This window comes from Bubalus bubalis, chromosome 4, assembly GCF_019923935.1.
Source record: "Bubalus bubalis isolate 160015118507 breed Murrah chromosome 4, NDDB_SH_1, whole genome shotgun sequence".
Taxonomy (NCBI): Eukaryota; Metazoa; Chordata; class Mammalia; order Artiodactyla; family Bovidae; genus Bubalus; species Bubalus bubalis.
The window spans coordinates 8,567,895-8,586,600 of record NC_059160.1 but is presented as its reverse complement, the minus strand read 5'-3'; the positions used below and the strand labels follow the sequence as shown (position 1 = coordinate 8,586,600).

The window sequence follows — 18,706 nt, the reverse complement described above, 5'->3', positions numbered from 1 at the left end:
TTCTGTCTTTTTCTTGCTGATGTGCAGGAATCTCTTGTATGTTATTAACTTCTTTTGGTTGTAGACATTGCAGGTATCTTCTGTCTCCTCCAGTTCCCTTTGTCTATTGATATCTTTCTTTGAACAGAAAATCCCTAATTTGCTAAAGGTATTTAAAAAATTTTTATTTGTCTTATGATTCATGCTTTTGGAATCCTAAGAAATCCTTTCTTGCCTATGTCATGAAGACATTTTCCTACATTTCATGAATTCCTTTATTAGCCTTATCTTCCACTTTCAGGTGGTCCAGCCTACCTGAAATCCACCTTTGTATATTGTATGAGGTAGGGATCCACTTTGTTTTTCTCTGTTTAGTATGACGATTGTCCCAATAGCATGTACTAAAAAGCATCCTTTCTCCACCGAGTTGTGATTCTACCTCCACCAGACTTAAAGTTTATGTGTGTGTGTGTAGGCCCATATATATTTCTGGCCTCTCCGTTGTGTCCCACGGTCTATTTGCCAGTCCCTTCCCACCTCAGGACCACAGTTCTCATCACGCTGACGCTGCAGTGTGTCTTACCATCCAGTAGGACAGGTGTGCCCTTTTAGCTTTTCTTTTTCAAGATTGAGTTAGCTATTGTGGATCTTCATTTTTCCTCACATCTTTGAAATATCTGAGCACCTCAAAAAAAAAATTTACTGCCTGTTCATTGGAACTATATTAGATCTTGCTAATATGAGGACTAGATTTTTAAAACATTGAATCATATTATCCATGAACATGATTTATCTTTTTATTTACCCAAATAATTTTAACTGTCCTTTAATAGAGTTTTCTAAGTTTCTCCATAGAGGTATTCATTCCTAAATATTACCTGCTTAAATTATAATTTTGAATGGATCTTATTTTCCTTTTTTTTTTTAAGAAAAATTGATCATTGCTATATTAGAAGAATGCTACTGTTTTTTGTTTTCCTTGTATCTGGAAATTTTGCCAAATTCTCCTATTACTTCTAAAAGTTTTTCTCTGCATCCTACTGGATTTTTAATAAAAATATCATCTCTAAATACTGATAGTTTTGTCTCTCTTAATGCTTCCAGCTCATTTCTTTTTCTTGGCGTATGGCATTGTTCAGGACTTGCAGTACAATAGCAGTTCAACAGCTGACCTGTTCAACAGTGTTGAACAGCAGTAGCGATAGTAGGTGATATTCTCAACTTGCTTAGGATTGAAAGGGAATGCAAGTTTAAGTATGTTTCATAAGGGTTTTTTAGTAGCTAGCCTTTATCATGATAAGGAAGTTTCTATTCCTAGTTTTTTGAGAATTTTAATCATAAATAGTGTTATCAGATACTTTTTTTAAAACTTAAGGTAATATATGATTTTCTCTCTTTTACACTATCAATGTTTTAAACTAATATATTTGTGATATTGAATAATCCTTACATTTTTAGAATAAACCTTACTTGATTATGCTTTTTAAAAAATTAAACTATAGTTGATATGTTTAGTTCACTTTTATGACTTATCCATGTCATTTTCATTTTCAAATTCATCCATGTGTAAATGGTCCTATTCTTTTTACCATTTTTACCCTTTCTTGAATAGTAAGAATTTCTTAAAAAGTGAATATGTCTGTGAAAGTGTTAGTCACTCAGTCGTGTCCGACTCTTTGTGACCCCATGGACTGTAGCCCGCCAGCCTCCTCTGTCCATGGGATTCTCCAGGCAAGAATACTGGAGTGGGTTGCCATTTCCTTCTCCAGCGGATCTTCCCAACCCAGTGATTAAACCCAGGTCTTCCGCATTGCAGGCAGACTCTTTACCGTCAGAACCACCAGGGAAGCCCTAATATGGCTATAATTATTTCTCTTTTCTCATTCAGATTGTATTTGTATCTCCTCTGTTTTTGTCAGTCATGCCTGTCCTCAGTGCCTTTGCTAGTGCTGTGTCCTTTGCCTGGAATGCTCACCTCCTAGGCCCTTGGTGGCCCAGGTGGCACCTGTGTGCAGATTAGGAAAGGGCCTCTCTCAGGCGGGCTGAGCTCCCACTCGCCCCCTCAGCCCTGTGTGCAGTGCACAACCTACATACCCCGCATGGCAGCCCTTCGCGCTTCCCAGCTTGTTTATTCTCCGCTCATTTCTCATGGTGCCCAAGGCTGCCCATTCCTCAGTTTTCAGCTTCCTTGGTGAAACCTTTCTTGTCTCCCCTGACTGAAAGTAATCTTTCAACTCCGCCCTCCCTAAATCCCTCCTCCTCTTCCTCCCACTCCTCCTTTGCACTCTCACTGTGTGTCATTCGTGCATCTTGTAAGGCATTTATCTCGTTTTCCCTTATGTCATATTATTCTGTGTGGATGTCTTATGATTCCAACTGGATTAACCCCTTGAGGTTAGGGACTACAGTTTATTTGTCTTTAGGTCCTCCCTCTGCCAGTGGGACTCAGCAAATGTTACTTATATGAATGCTTGAGTATTAAATGTAGAGCACTTGTGGACACAGTGGGGAAGGAGAGGGTGGGACGAATTGAGAGAGTATTCATGTATATACACTACCACATGTAAAATAGACAGCTAACAGGAACTGCTATCTAGCACAGGGAGCCCAGGTCAGTGCTCTGATGACCTAGAGGGATGGGATGGGGGGGCCGGTGGAAGGAAGGCTCAAGAGATACATGTAGCCGATTCACGTTGTTGTACAGCAAAAACTAACACAACACTGTAAAGCAATTGTGTGTGTGTGTGTGTGTGTGTGTGTGTGTGTGTGTGTGAGTTGCTCAATCATGTCTGACTCTGCAACTCCATGACTGTACACTGCCAGGCTCCTCTGTCCATGGAGTTCTCCAGGCAAGAATACTAGAGTGGGTTACCATGCCCTGGTCCTGGGAATCTTCTTGACTCAGGGATTGAACCTGGGTCTCCTATGTTAGCAGGCAGATTCTTTACTGTCTGAGCCATCAAGGAAACCCAAAGCAATTATACTGTTAAAAAACAGTACATGTAGGTGCTAAGAAGAGCCTTCTATAGCATTGCATAAACGGTGTCGGGGGTGGTCTTTAGAGGGAAAGATAATGGCAGAGCACACATGAAGGGCATGGTGACGGAGGATACACTTACTGAGTTTCACATGTGCCAGGCACTTTGCTAAATGCTTTCACAGTTTACTTCTCTAAGCCTTCTCAACAGCCCTTTGAGACAGGTGCTACTATTAGCTCCATTTTGCTGCCAAGGAAGCTGGGCACTGATGAGTCAGCAGTGCCAGGCCTGGTCTGCCCGACTTCAGAGTTCAGGCATTCATTTACAACCATGAGCAGCCTCCTTCGATCACACGGTGGTTACCATTTATTGCGGCGTTGTGTTTGATGCTTACAGATGTTATTTCTAATCCTGATGCCAAATGTACCAGGTACCGAGTATCCACACTTGGCAGATGAGGAAACAGAGGCTCATCAAGGTTAAAGGACTTACCTAAGGTTACAGAAATGGAAAGTGGTTATAATCAGATTTCTCTGACCCCAAAGCATGCCCTTCCTCTGCATCACAGACACAGTGCTTGGGGCCAGCAAGAAAACCCTGCCTCTGGAGTGGAAAAAGGGTTTTTTGTTTGTTTGACCACATGGCATGCAAGATCTTAGTTCCCTGACCAGGGATCAAACCAGTGTCCCCTGCAGTGGAAGCACAGAGTCTTATCCACTGGGCTGCCAGGGAAGTCCTGGAACAAGGTTTGTTTGTATAGGAAAGTGAGGCAGCTGAGGTAAGAAAGGCAAGCTGCCTCGGGCTGCAGAAGGCCTTCCTTCTCGGGATGACTAATCAAGACTGGCTTCTGGAAATCATGGCTCAGATGCTAAAAAATCAGCCTGCAATGCAGGAGACCTGGGTTTGATCCCCGGGTTGGGAAGATGCCCTGGCAAAGGAAATGGCAACTCACTCCAGTATTCTTGCCTGGAGAATCCCATGGACAGAGGAGCCTGGTGGGCTCCAGTCCATGGGATCACAAGAGTCAGACACGATTTGGTGACTAAACAGCCAGGAGAGGCAGGGACCTTGTTTTGAGGATGGAGCAGGATAGCTGGACCCCTGGAGGCCAAGGGAGCCTGAGCCAACTGGAGCTCTGCCTAGATCTGTGCTCAGGGAAGCGCAGGGCTTTGCACAGCTGCAGGGACATCAAAGCACTCAGGTCTGCAGAGAAAGTCGTATCTGAGCAGATCTGCAGCTTGCGGTGATGGTCCATCCTACGCATCTCTGTGACTGCAGCCTCTTGAGCCTGCTTATTTCCCAAGGGCATCAGGACCAGCTCTCCTCAGCCTCCTAGATCTCCCCTGATATGACTTCTGAAGAGCTGCTGGGAAACCCCCAGGGTAGGCAGTGGGGATTTGTCAAGGACGCATGGCCAGCACCCTCCGCACCATCTTCATTTCCGGGAGCAGAGTGCCCATCTCCTGCTCAGTTGTGTTCAGAGGTGGGGGCGGGGTGCAGGTGGCATTTCTGACTCTTGGGCACCACTTAGCCCAGCCCCACTGGTCCTCTGCAGGCCACGGCGTGACTCTCTAGAGGTGCAGTTGCTATGTGCCTTACCAGCGCCCGTTCCTGCCCAGGTCGTTGCTGTGGTCATGGACCTCTTCACCGATGGCGAGATCTTCCAAGACATTGTGGACGCCGCCTCCAAGCGCCGGGTCCCCGTGTATATCATCCTGGATGAGGCAGGTGTGAACTACTTCCTGGAGATGTGTCAGGGCTTGGAGCTCCCTGACTTTCGTATTCGGGTAAGTTGTACCCCTGGGGCAGGGCTGGGGGTGGGAAGGAAGTGGAATGGAGACCCCCTCTGCCCCTTCCTCGGCCTGCTCCCCAGTTCAGGGGTCCAGGTGAGCAGCACTGCCAGCCCCCTTCCCTCTGTCTGAAACCTTGCCTCGTGAACTGATAACCCTAAACTGCATGCCCAGCTTAACATTTTATCCCAAGACTGCTGAAGCTGAGGCGGGAGGCTCTGGCCCAGTCCTGGGTGCTCAGCCTGCAGAGTCACTGTCAGGGTTGACGGTAGGGTTGTGTTTCTCTGCTGAGGAGCTTTGAGAGCAGGCCAGGGCTGCCCTGGGCCCGTCCATGCCCAAATCTCCTCGGGCCGTAGGAAGCAGAGTCAAATGCAGATAGGGGCCAACAGGCAGGACCCTGTGGACAAGAGGGCTTGTCCTCTGCTCAAGAAGATACTCGGCACAGAGCTTCTAGGCTCCCAGCCTGAGTGACAGCGCCCTTCTCTTCCCGACAGAACATCCGTGTCCGCTCTGTGACAGGTGTGGGCTTCTACATGCCCATGGGGAAGGTCAAGGGGACCCTGTCGTCAAAGTTCCTCATGGTAGATGGGGACAAAGTAGCCACTGGATCCTTCAGGTGAGTTGGGCCCTGGTTGGGGCGGGGGGAATCTTTGTTCTTGGTCAGAAATGTTCACGTTCAGAAGGATGCTGGACTGGAGCCTCCACGGTCCTACGTGTCGTAAGTCTAAGACCCACTCATATTCTAAGTCTGTTCTGATGGCAAAGAATAACCCCCTGGCCAACCCCTTCCCTCAAACTCTCTGGCTGATGGACTATTCAAGAAAGACAGTCAACTTCTGTTGACCATTCAGCACTGCCTGCCTTCCACGGTCCACAACAGATTGCATTTTGAGGCTGGAAGAAGACCCCGGCAGATGGAGCAATTAATAAATGGCATCAGCCCTCTCATATGGTTAAAGTATGGTGCTTTGCAGATGCTGCGTGTTCTAAAAATTCAGAGAAGAACTAATAAGAAATGAAATGCTCGTAACAGTAGTGGCAGCTGCAGATTCTACTTTTAAATGTATGTTTGTGCCAGGAACTGAGAAGCCTTCTGTATACGTTGTTGGACTTTAGCCTCACAACAGCTCTGACCACACGCCTCACGAGCCCTGTTTTACAAGGCAGTCAGGGCCGAAAGCAGGTTTGGATCCAGGCCTGACTTTTCGCGCCCTCGCCCTGCACCCACTGCCTGCTTTACTGCACGTGAGGCCAAGACCTGGACCCGAGGGAGTATTTGGGTCTGTGGAGGGAAAACAGCTGGCACAAAGGCAGCAAGGCATCCGGCCTCCCTGGTGGATCGGGTTGGGCCGGGCGGCGGGTGTGTTGAGATGGGCTAGCCAGGCGGCGGCCGGCGGGGCGAGGCTGCAGCCCCGGGCACCATATGTCTTGCTTTTCTGTCCCCGTGTTCTAGCTTCACCTGGAGTTCCTCCCACGTGGACAGGAACCTCCTCCTCCTCCTGACGGGGCAGCACGTGGAGCCCTTCGACGTGGAGTTCCGGGAGCTGTACGCCATCTCCGAGGAGGTGAACTTGTACCAGCAGCTGGGCCTGGCAGGAGGCGCTGGCAGGCCCGGCCTCCACTACTCCTCCACCGTGGCGCGCAAGCTGATCAACCCCAAGTACGCCCTGGTGGCGGGCAGCCGGCCCCCGCCCGGGGAGATGATGCGGTGGGCTGCCCGGCAGCAGCAGGAGGCCAATGGCCATGCCGAAGGGCAGGAGGAGGGTGGCAAGGGCGAGTCGGCCCGGCGCCTGGAGAGCTTCCTGCACGACCTGGCCACCCTGGAGCAGGTGCTGCCCCCCGTGGAGCCGGTGCCCCTAAGAGAGCTGAATCGGAGGGATGCCCGGGGGATCTCCCACCTGCACACGGACCTGAAGTCCAGACCCCGAGAGGCCCTTGCCCGACACAGCAAGGGAGAAGCCGCCAACGGGGAGGCCACCCTGGCCAAGGAGGGCAGGCGCTTCGGCAGCAGGATCTTCAGCCGACGGTCCAAGAGGCCCGTGGCACCCAATGGCACAGCCAGTGCCCTCTCCCCCAAGGCCTTGGCCGAAGCGGAGTTTATGACGGGGAAGAGGCCCAACGAGGGCTCCAGTGCTGACATCTCAGGTGAGTCGTGTCCGGCCGCCCCCCACCCCCACCACCATCCCCAGGGCTCCCCAGGCCTCTGAGCCTGCTCTAGTAGCTGCCTCCGGGCAGGAGAGCACAGAGCTCTGGGCCCCACCATTCTCGTGTCCCTGTCCCGCTCTGGCCTCTGCCCGCATGTGGCCTGGGCCAGCACTGCACATCAGAGCTCAGGTTCCCCTTCTCCAAAGGCGGGGGAGAGTGAGCATGCCCGGCCCAGCTGCTCCGAGGACATGAAGTGCTCAGGACAGTGCTGGGCACGGGAGTTGTCGGGGAGCTCTTGTTACTAGTACCACAGGCCGGGGGAGCATCTCCACTGTAAACCGCCTCTGAACCTAGAGCTCCTCTTCAGCTTCTCATTCCTTGCCGGATCAGGTGTTGTCCTGGACAGACACACCCCACCAATGCCCTGACCCACTTTTCCTCATTTCTTTTGTAAAAGTTGGACGTGGCTCCTCCCTTTGTTCATTTGATAAATGGCATTTGCCATGCTGCTTACTTCTGGGACAGATTGTCCCTGCTGGTGGTATCTTTCTGGAGGCGGGGAGGTCTCTCTGGGATGCCCTAGAGGTCCTGGCCTTTATCTTTCTCTGGAACAGTCTCCAGAGTGGCCTTTTCTGGCTGGTGGGGACAGCCAGGGCCGCTGCCAGCACCTTTTCTCATGTCAGCATCTCTGGGATTGAAGGGGTTTCCGTGTTGGAATTTCTCCCTCCCTCCAGGCTGTGGGGCTTTGCAGCGGTAAGACCAGGCTCCCTGGCTGGTCAGGCGGGTGATGGCAGGGCCTTGCATTCCAGGATTCCTGGGTCCCCTCCAGGCCCCGGCTTTGACCTGACCCTGGCTGGAGTGCAGGTCTTCCCCTCCATTGACACCCCAGCTCTGGTCCAGAGCCTTACACACTCAGTCCGTGCCTCTTAGAGTTAGGATAGGCCTGGAGTGTCCGAGAATTTGGGCACAACAGCAGTGCCAGGGCTAGAGCTACATTCAGCCAGGAAGCATTTATTGAGCACCTCCATGTGCCGCGGCCTCTCTTACTTGGTCCTCAGAACAACCACAGAGGTGGCAGGTGGAAGCTCAGAGAGGTGAATGACGTGATCCCAGGGCACAGGAAGTGGTAGTGGGGCCAGGACACAAAGCCAGGCCAGGGCCCATGTCCTGCCAGGGAGGGGGAGCTGGGCCTGTCCCATCCCCCCCGGGACTCCCTGGCTCCCCCGACACCAGATGCTGCTGCTGCTGCTCTGCACCGCTTGTTTGGAAGAAGGGTTGCCATGGTGAACACCTGGCAGGGAAGGGAAGGGGAGGGGCAGGCCCAACCACAAAAGGGACCGTTTGCCACGTCCTGACTGGAGGTGAAATAGAAGCTTTCTCTTCCTTCAGCCTCTCACCCCGAGGTGCTGTCTCCATAGAAACAAAAGGCCATCATTTTCTCCCTTCCTGTTTCCTTTAGTGAGTCTCAGCATCAGGTGCCCCTGCTTGGATGACTTGGACGGTCACTGATGCTGCTGCTCTCTTGAGTAGCCAGCCAAGCAGCCAGGGACCAGCCCTGTACCAGCTCCGCCCCCGAGTACCTGAAACCCAGAGAGAGAACCAGAGACAGACAGAGAAGGGCAAGAGTGCAGCGGCCCATACCAGGGATGTCTAGCAAGATCACAGTAGTCCTGCTTCGCCCCTTAGGAGACACGCAGAGCGGCCTCATCCAGCACAGTGTCTGCACACCTGGACAGGCAGCCAACCCTGAGGACCTGGAATTCAAGCCCCTCGTGAGGCCTTTCCTCTGGAAGGCAGGGCAGGAAGCACAGACTCTTCTCCCCAAAGGCCCTTTGGGTGACCTCCAGCCTCACAAATGTTTGACTGGTTTAGTGCCTCCTGTCAGGCAGCAAAAGCTTATTAGCAGGACTTCATGTGCCAGAGGGTCAGGTTACCGACAGACGGGGTTCCCTGATGTTGGAACTAGCAATCCTAGCATGCATGGAACTGCCATCAGGGAGGAAATCACGTTAGCTGCTCCCTTAGGGTCCCTCCAAGGAATGGACCCCTCTCCTCCAGTGAACACTGAGAGCACCATCAGACAGCTATCGGACGGATCTCGGCTCCCAGTACCTGGCTCCCCAAAGCTGGCACACATCCTTTCACCTCCTCAGGGCTGTTTCCTGGTTGAGAAGAGGAGAGAGGGGTTGAGCCTGTGGGGTCGGGGAGGGGGCTGGTCCAGAGGCCCCTTTTTGAGCTCTGGTTCTGACTCCGTCCTTTCTGTCTCTGTTGCCCTCTTGTCAAGGGAGAGAGCCTGGGCCAATGACAGAGTGGGTGAAAGAGAAAAACAAGAAGGCTGAGAGCTGACAGCCTGTAAAACTGCTTGATAAGAAGTATACAGTTTGCAGAGTTTTGCACACCCAAGTGCGGGCCCCCGCGAGAGCCTTCTGAAATCCCTTCCTTCGGGTCTGGCGGTCTGGCTGCAGGTGGCCAGGTGGTTTGAAGGTCCACAGCTCCCTCTACTGGTGGGAGCCGAGCACCCTGTCCTTGTGGTTTTTCTCCTTGGCCCTGCGCTTGGCGCCTGTCAGCATCTTCCCTGAGCCGGCCACCTGCGCTCATCCAGGAGCTCCGGATTCTGGGGCAGAGACCCCACCTCAGGGGACCGCAGTCACTGGAAAGGCTGGTGAAAAGAGAGAGGAGTAGGTCCCGCTGGGCTGGGCTCAGAAATCTGCATTTTAAACAGTGTTGTCTGAGGGTTGTCCCACGCAGGGGCCCTCGGAGCAGCAGATCCGGTGACAAGGCTCTGCCCTTGGGGGCTGCCGGGTCGGGGGAGGAGGTTCCAGGTGGTGTCCTGAAGCCCCCCACCCTTAGTCCCCCTGGAGAAATCCCTGGGACACGGCCAGCACTTTTGTGCAGCAGGGTAAGAGGAGGAAGGGAGGCACAGGCTTTGGCTGGGCACTTGGAGTGTGCTGGGTGGACACGATGCTGAACGCCCTCGCGTGGCCGCCCCGCTTGATGGCGTCATTTTACAGACAAGACCCCAGAGGTGCAGAGGCAAGGCCCTGTGTCCACGGCCACGAAGGAGAGCCTCCCAGGGCCTCACACAAAGCATCGTGTGGTCTCTAGAGGGTTAGGGTAGGCATCTTCCCTCCATCTTTAAAGGCAGTTTGGAAGGGCCAGAGGCCTGGACCCATGGCTGACTCTCCCCCAAGTGCCCACAGGTGCAGAGGAAGAGGAGAGTGCCTCTGGGTCACCCTCTTCCAAGGGCCCCTGAACCCAGGCTTTTAAATTTATTATTATTTTTGGTTGTTGCACTGCACCGCATGTGGGATCCCAGCTTCCCCCACCAGGGATCAAATCTATAACCCCTGCACTGGAAGCATAGAGTTTTAAGTAACTGTGGGCCACCAGGGAAGTCCAGAGCCCGGGCTTGTGTTCCCAGAGTTCCCTGCGGTGACTGCAGCCGCAGGTGCAGTCAGCCCTTTCCAGGGCTCTCCCAGGTCCCCTGATGCACGCGTGGACGGGCCACCCTGGCTGGCAGTGTGGGCTGGCTCCTAGGGCTGTGCTCGCTGGGCTCCCAGATTTCAGATTTGCCTGTGTCATTTTCTGGGTGGCGGTCTGGTCCCCTGTGTGGGATGGAAGGCTGGGTAAATGCCAGTCTTCAGAGTGCCAGGGTTCAGGGATCCTTAAGGGGCCAGGCCTCCAGTTCCAGGGTGAGCCTCCTCAACAGCTGTCTTGTCAAGATGGAGTTTCAACACTCAGTGTCAGACCTGAGCTCAGGAGGGCTTCCCCTGTGGCTCAGAGGTAGAGAATCTGCCTGCCAAGGCAGGAGACGCAAGTTCGATCCCTGAGTCAGAAAGATCCCCTGGAGAAGGAAATGGCAACCTACTCCAGTATTCTTGCCTGAAAAATCCCATGAACAGAGAAGCCTGGCGGGCTACAATCTGTGGGGTCACAAACAGTTGGATATGACTTAGTGACTAAACCACAACAAACCCGAGGTCAGGCCTCAGCTGATGTGTTCTCAGATTGCGCTCTGATTCCATAAACCTGAGCACCGTCACCAGTCAGGGCCTCGGTCACGTGGCACAGGTGAGGGGAGCTGATTGAGGATCCTTCAAGGAGCTAGTCCCACTGGGCTCTAGCAAAGAAGCAGGTGTCCTTGGTCCCGTTGGCAGATGTCAGAATCTCCTGCCCTGCTTGTTTCTCTTGGGCCCGGCCAGGGCTTCCGTCACCATCTGCATGGGTAAAGGCACATACGTCACCCAGTCACCGTCCGTTGATGCCACTGTGGTTGCTCTTGCTGTTGGTATTGGCATGAACCCTTAGGTAGCTTCGGATCATGAACTCCTTATTGCCAAATTCAGACTGAAATTGAAGAAAGTGGAGAAAACCACTAGACCATTCAGGTATGACCTAAATCAAACCCTTTATGACTATATAGTAGAAGTGAGAAATAGATTTAAGGGGCTAGATCTGATAGACAGAATGCCTGATGAACTATGGATGGAAGTTCGTGACATTGTACAGGAGACAGGGATCAAGACCATCCCCAAGAAAAAGAAATGCAAAAAGGCAAAATGGCTGTCTGAGGAGGCCTTACAAATAGCTGTGAAAAGAAGGAAGTGAAAAGCAAAGGAGAAAAGGAAAGATACACCCATTTGAATGCAGAGTTCCAAAGAATAGCAAGGAGAGATAAGAAAGCCTTCCTCAGTGATCAATGCAAAGAAATAGAGGAAAACAAGAGAATGGGAAAGACTAGAGATCTCTTCAAGAAAATTAGAGATACCAAGGGAACATTTCATGCAAAGATGGGCTCAATAAAGGACAGAAATGGTAGGGACCTAACAGAAGCAGAAGATATTAAGAAGAGGTGGCAAGAACACACAGAAGAACTGTACAAAAAAGATCTTCACGACCAAGATAATCATGATGATGTGATCACTCACCTAGAGCCAGACATCCGGGAATGTGACGTCAAGTGGGCCTTAGGAAGCATCACTACAAACAAAGCTAGTGGAGGTAATGGAATTCCAGTTGAGCTATTTCAAATCCTGCAAGATGATGCTGTGAAAGTGCTGTACTCAATATGCCAGGAAATTTGGAAAACTCAGCAGTGGCCACAAGACTGGAAAAAGTCAGTTTTCATTCCAATCCCAAAGAAAGGCAATGCCAAAGAATGCTCAAACTACCGCACAATTGCACTCATCTCACACGCTAGTAAAGTAATGCTTAAAATGCTCCAAGGCAAGCTTCAGCAATACGTGAACCATGAACTTCCAGATGTTCAAGCTGGTTTTAGAAAAGGCAGAGGAACCAGAGATCAAATTGCCAACATCCACTGGATCATGGAAAAAGCAAGAGAGTTCCAGAAAAACATCTATTTCTGCTTAATTGACTATGCCAAAGCCTTTGACTGTGTGGATCACAAGACACTGTGGAAAATTCTGAAAGAGATGGGCATACCAGACCACCTGACCTGCCTCTTGAGAAACCTGTATGCAGGTCAGGAAGCAACAGTTAGAACTGGACATGGAACAACAGACTGATTCCAAATAGGAAAAGAGTACATCAAGGCTGTATATTATCACCCTGCTTATTTAACTTATATGCAGAGTACATCATGAGAAACGCTGGGCTGGAGGAAGCACAAGCTGGAATCAAGATTGCTGGGAGAAATATCAATAACCACAGATATGCAGATAACACAACCCTTATGGCAGAAAGTGAAGAAGAACTAAAGAGCCTCTTGATGAAAGTGAAAGAGGAGAGTGAAAAAGTTGGCTTAAAGCTCAACATTCAGAAAACGAAGATCATGGCATCCGGTCCCAACACTTCATGGAAAATAGATGGGGAAACAGTGGAAACAGTGGCTGACTATTTTTCTGGGCTCCAAAATCACTGCAGATGGTGATTGCAGCAATGGAATTAAAAGATGCTTACTCCTTGGAAGGGAAGTTATGACCAATCTAGACAGCATATTAAAAAGCAGAGACATTACTTTGCCAACAAAGGTCTGTCTAGTCAAGGCTATGGTTTTTCCAGTGCTCATTTATGGATGTGAGAGTTGGACTATAAAGAAAGCTGAGCATGGAAGAATTGATGCTTTTGAACTGTGGTATTGGAGAAGACTCGAGAGTCTCTTGGACTGCAAGGAGATCCAACCAGTCCATCCTAAAGGAAATCAGTCCTGAATATTCATTGAAAGGACTGATGCTGAAGCTGAAACTCCAATACTTTGGCCACCTGATGCGAAGAGCTGATTCATTTGAAAAGACCCTGATGCTGGGAAAGATTGAGGGCAGGAGGAGAAGGGGACGACAGAGGGTGAGATGGTTGGATGGCATCACCAACTCAATGGACATGGGTTTGGGTGGACTCCAGGAGCTGGTGATGGACGGGGAGGCCTGGCGTGCTGCAGTTCATGGGGTCGCAAAGAGTCAGACACGACTGAGCGACTGAACTGAACTGAACTTACGTAGCTTGCCTCTACCTGATTGTTCATTGTTTTCAGCAAATGTATATCTGTGCACTGTCTGCTCTGTGCCAGACACTGTCCTAAGTTCCTGGTGCAGCAGTGGACAAAGTGATGGGACTGTGCGACACGGAGGACCCTAGAGGCAGCCTCAGCAACCCAGGAGGATGGAGACTGGAGGACCACCCAGCTTTGGGCCCCTTGGAACCACAGGCTGGTGGACACAGTCATTCAGCTCCCCTCCCACCTCCTCAGTGCTCCACCTGCTCTCAGATGGCCTCCAGGGAGGCTCAGCTGGACCCTCAGAGAGTCCCAAGGCCTGGGTCCCGCCCAGCTAGGCAGGGGAAAGGCTTTACTTGGACCTGTTCAGCATCATTCTCGCTAATGGCCCAGGAGAGGAGGCCAACGCCACCTCCATGAAATTCAGAGCTGAGGTGATATAGGAAGGTGGTGTGAGCGCCAGGAGAGGACTCTGGGCCTGGTGGTTTGGAGAGGAACCAGAGGAAAAGGGATGGAGGCAGTCAGTACCCCAGGAGGGCTCCTCGCATCAACGGGATGCTGGTCTGAGGGCAGGAACCCAGCCGGCCTCCGCCTGGGATATAAAGGCAGTGGAAGTGCATGGAAGGGGCCTGGGAAGAGGAGAGCTGTGCCTCGCTCCCCCTTCTTTCCTCCTGATGAAAGGTGTTCCTTGTGCCCCCTAAGCCTGGAGTCTGTGCCACCATGCAGGCCAGCCCCTGCTGGGGCTTCCAGAGTGGCTCGGCAGTGAAGAACCCACCTGCCAATGCAGGAGACGCAGGTTCAATCCCTGGGTCAGGAAGATCGCCAGGAGTAGGAAATGGCAACCCACTCCAGTATTCTTGCCTGGAGAATTCCATGGACAGAGGAGCCTGGCAGGCTGCAGTCCACAGGGTCGCAAAGAGTCGGACATGACTGAACACGCATGCACAAACCAGCCTGCTGAGGCCAGGAGATGGCAGATCCCTTGATGTCCCAACCAGAGGTGGTCTTCATAAGGCCATCAGGACAGGACCTTTCATTTTGCTCTAAGGATCCTATGAGCTGGTTTCAGTAGCTTGGGAGGGACAGTGACCCCAGCACCCAAATTTGAGGTGTGGGCGGTGCACAGGAGAGGCGCTGGAGGCCAGCCCAGTGAGTGCTTCACCTACACCCCCCTCACCTGTTTCCCTTGTCTCTGCAGGTAAAGGCAGTCCCAGTCCTGCCAAGAATAGCAACTGCGTGATCTCCTGAGCTGCGAGCCAGCTGTCGGAGGACCTGTGGATGCCCCGTCCTGTCCTGTGGAGACACAGTTCAAACCCTGCGCCAGTTTGCACATCCGACCCTACTGGCCTTCCACCCCAGCAGCCTCCATCCTGGCCTCAGGGACCCTGTATCCCAGATGTGAGGATCTGCAGCATCTCAAGTCAACCGCGCGCCTCCACAAGACTGTCGTGGCCAGGCCGAGCTCACCACTTGTTTACATGAAGTGGAAGCTTCACTAGTGTCCACTCTCCTTTATGCCCAGCCCGCTGCCTCCCCTGGGCCAGCCTTGCCCTGCAGGCCCCCAGGTGGGGTGCGCCTACATCTTTATACCTGAATGTGATGGGCTCTCTGGGGCAGCTCCAGTCCCCCAGCCTCTCCTTCCCTGGGCTTCCTGGTGCTGCTGGTTCCCCAAGAGGTCTGGTGGAATAGAAGGGACAAGGACAGGGCTCTGAGCCAGGAACCTGGTCTCACTCGAGCTTCTGAACTCAGGATGGGAGACTCAGCGAGGATGGCTGGGGGCTGGGGGCTGAGGCCTTCCTGGCCTGTCCCTGCAGGCTCCTACTCTAGACTCTGCGTGGATTGAGGGCAGAATTTGACCCTGCCATTTTGAGAGCCCTGGTGCTGGGGTCTCCCTTCCCTCCCCAGCACCATCCTGAATGGTCCAGGTCTCCTTGGGTGCTGCAAGCCGATGTGGTGGTTCCCCAAGTGCCTTTACCTGAGGCCCTCCTTCCCTTTTGTGCCTTGATCTGCAGCCCCAAAGCAGGGAGACCCTGGCTGATGCTCTGGTGGTGTGGGAGGCTGGGCCATCTTCAGGAGTGTTTGCCCTCCCTCCACCCCAGGACCCAGGGCTTGCCCTCAGTCCCCCTCACCAGCCAGGATGTACGTGCCTTCTGTGGTTACACGTTGGCCAAAGACCGGCCTTAGCCTCCTGCCAAAACCAGACTGTAATGAGGTGCCTCAGCCTTACTGGCTTCTAAGAGCCCTGGCCTAAATGCCACAATGCCAGGCCAGGAAGACCAGCTGAAAATCGTACACCGCCCCCTCTTCATATGTGTGACTGAGCAGATCTGCGGAGAGAACTGGGGAGTGGACAGCAGAGAAACTGCCGGACCACAGGGGCTGAGCTGGCCCCGCCTCGGGCCGGGTTGCTGGGGGGCCTGGAGAGCCCAGGCTACGGCAACTGCGAAAGCACCACGCTCAGCCTCTCCCAGCCTCCTACTTCTGAGCCAAACTCTCATCCTCGGCTCTTTCCTTCTGCAAAACCCTGGGCAGCGGCAGCACCTTGGGGAGGGTCCAGATGCTCCGGTGGCGCAGACACCGGCACTTGGTGGCAGTGGGAGCAGGGGAGCCCCGAGCATCCTCTGAGAGGAGCCTGGCCTCCCAGGTGGGCGGGAGGAGGGGCAGGGGAAGGAAGGGAGGACCTGGTTCCTGAGGCGGGTAGAGTGCCGAGGAACCTGATCCCCCCACTCCCTGAGCTTGTGTGAGATTAAACACTTCCTGGGAACTGTTTCCTTATGCACCAAGGCCTGGTGACATGTCCTGCTTGTTCTAGAGGGGAAAGGAGCGGGGAGGTGGCAAACAAGGTCGGGGGAGGGGGCTACACCTCAGCTCAAGGTGTCTGTGTGGAGAGAGCACCCTTGGTGGGCAGAGTGGACACCTCTGGAGGCCAGAGGAAGGGACCGGCTCCTAAGTGATTGTGCCAAGGGCTGTCTGTGCCTCCCCTACGAGAAGAAGTGAAAGTGAAAGTCACTCAGTCGTGTCCCACTCTATCCAGTCCATGGAATTCTCCAGGCCAGAATACTGGAGTGGGTAGCCTTTTCCTCCTCCAGGGGATCTTCCCAACCCAGGGATCGAACCCAGGCCTCTCTCATTGCAGGTGGATTCTTTACTAGCTGAGCTAAGCAAGCCCACCAAATCTTTTTCCTATCTCCCACCCAAAGCAGGCCCAGTTCCCTCCCCTGCCCTGACATGCAGGAGGTTCCAGACTTGGAAGTCCCAAGTCTCTGTAGCCTTGAGCCAGGCCGTCCGTCCTGCCCCGGCTTCTCGCTGAGCCAACCCAGGGTGTTTCTCACTCTCTTTGGAGAAGCCAAGCGGGGGAGGAGACCGCGCGTTGAGGAGGACGCAGTGCAGTGTCCCGGGAAGAATGCTGGCCTGTGACGGGACACCTCTCCCCGTCCTTACAGAGGTTTGGGTGAGCCGGCCTCATGTGAGGACCCTGGAGTCCTAAAAGCAGCTTGTCTGCCTGAGCTCCAGCCCCTCCGTTCTGCCTCTCAGCTTCTCAGTTCCAGCACTTGTGCACACTTGGTGAAATATCCCCTGTCATCAAATCTCAAGGGGACATCTGGCCTTCCCAGTTGGACGGCAAGTTCAAGGATGGATCATGCCCTTGGTCCCTCTGCAGCAGCTTCCAGAAGGCTGGTGACATCAGAAGGGCTCCGGGAGGAATGGGGAAGAAACAGCGCTCTGGGTGTGGGGTCTGGCTTCGTGGCCCCCACCTCACCCCAGTCGCCAAGCTGCCCACTGTCAGAGTGCAGCCTCTGTAGATCGAGTGCCACCAACTGGCACAGCCCCATGAGAGGCCAGCCTCGGGGAGCAGAGGCCCTTGAGGTCTGAGACCTTGCCCCATTGGAGCGAGAAGGCAGGACCCCTGCAGGGGGCTGGGGGGCTTGCCCTTGACCTTTGGCGAAACTTCCCAGTCTCCCTTGTCAGCCATCCTCGGGGTCTGGTTAGCCCTGATCCTTCAGGGGTGCTTTTGAGATGGTCTCAGCCAACAGCACTACTCTGTGCCTGTATGGACCCTAATAGAAAGGCTAGACCAAGAAGGCAGCCTTGAGATAGGGAGCAGATGGGACCAGAAGTGGGTGGGGGCTGTGTTTTCTTTTTGCTGTGACTTTTTTTTCTCTTTTTAACTTATGAACGCCTCCTATATGCCAGTCACTGTGCTGGGTGCTTCAGTTACCCAAAGGTCTCGTTCATTCTTTTCTATATTTATTTACTTATTTGGCTGTGCCAGGTCTTGGTTGTGGCATGCAGGATTTTTTTTTCTTTTTCCCCCCGAAGGATCTTCAGTAGCAGTATAGGATCTAGTTCCCTGACCAGGGATCAAACACCAGCCCCCTGTATTGGGATGGCAGAGTCTTGGCCATTGAACCACCAGGGAAGTCCCACACCCGCAGGTTTCGAACTAAGAAAAAGTTCAGGGAAAGGCCCTTTCCAAAGTGAACAGGAAGTTTTCCCGTTCTGCACCTGGAGCCTCACAAAGCCTGGAGCCTCCCGTTCTGGAGACTGAGCCTCACAAAGTTGTGTGATAAGCAACTCAGCTCTTAACCGCTTCTGTTTTTCAGACCAGGAGGACGCTGTTCACAGTCCCACAGCACCGTAGATCCAAGTCTGCTCCTCCGGCTCAGGGCTTCCTGCCTGCAACACCAGGGACACCTGGGACCCCAGATTCTCTGCTGGGAAAGGGTCTGTCCTACACGTGGTAGGATGCCTAGCAGCGCCCCAGCCTCTCCCTGCGGACCGCCAGTAACACCTTCACAACGGAAGTGTGCTAGTCACTCAGTCGCGTCCAGCTCTTTGGACCCCGTGGACTGTAGCCCACCGGGCTCCTCTGTCCATGAAATTCTCTAGGCAAGAATACTGGAGTGGGTTGCCATGACCTCCTCCAGGGGATCTTCCCAACCCAGGGATCGAACCCAGGTCTCCCACATTGCAGGCAGACTACTGTCTGAGTAACCAGGGAAGCCACAGCACCCTTCAGGTGAGACCACCAAAAGATAGCTCCCGAAGTTGCCAAGTGTCCGTGGGGGTTAAAATCGTTCCAGTTGAAAAAGAGCTCTTTGAGCTCAGTTGAAAAGGCCACGTGCTCCTCCCTGGGCTGCTTTCCTGGGCATATCTCCCGCAAAACCATTCCTTTTGTTTGACAGGACACTTTGGCCCAGAGAGACTGGTTGACTTGCCAAAGATTTTGCTTTCTGTGACTGACACAGTAGCATCTCCCATCTTCATTCTAGTTACCAACTAAGCTTGTCCCCGCCTTGGACTCCCCAGAACAGGTGTGTTTATGTGCCACATCTGTCTTACTCCACTCAGCCCTGCCA

The 18,706-nt window shown here is 52.9% G+C and overlaps 1 protein-coding gene across 2 annotated transcripts in view; it reads left to right on the top strand.

Moving 5' to 3' along the window:
* Window positions 1–16,129, top strand: part of FAM83F (family with sequence similarity 83 member F) — a 35,750-nt gene extending 19,621 nt beyond the window's left edge. For both annotated transcript variants that reach the window (XM_025282824.3, XM_025282826.3), the window contains 4 exons: window positions 4,577–4,744; window positions 5,242–5,363; window positions 6,201–6,892; window positions 14,545–16,129. In XM_025282824.3, coding sequence (XP_025138609.3) covers window positions 4,577–4,744; window positions 5,242–5,363; window positions 6,201–6,892; window positions 14,545–14,594 — 1,032 coding nt within the window. In that variant the 3' untranslated portion in view covers window positions 14,595–16,129. The remainder of the gene's footprint in view (window positions 1–4,576; window positions 4,745–5,241; window positions 5,364–6,200; window positions 6,893–14,544) is intronic.
* Window positions 16,130–18,706: the final 2,577 nt, after the last annotated feature.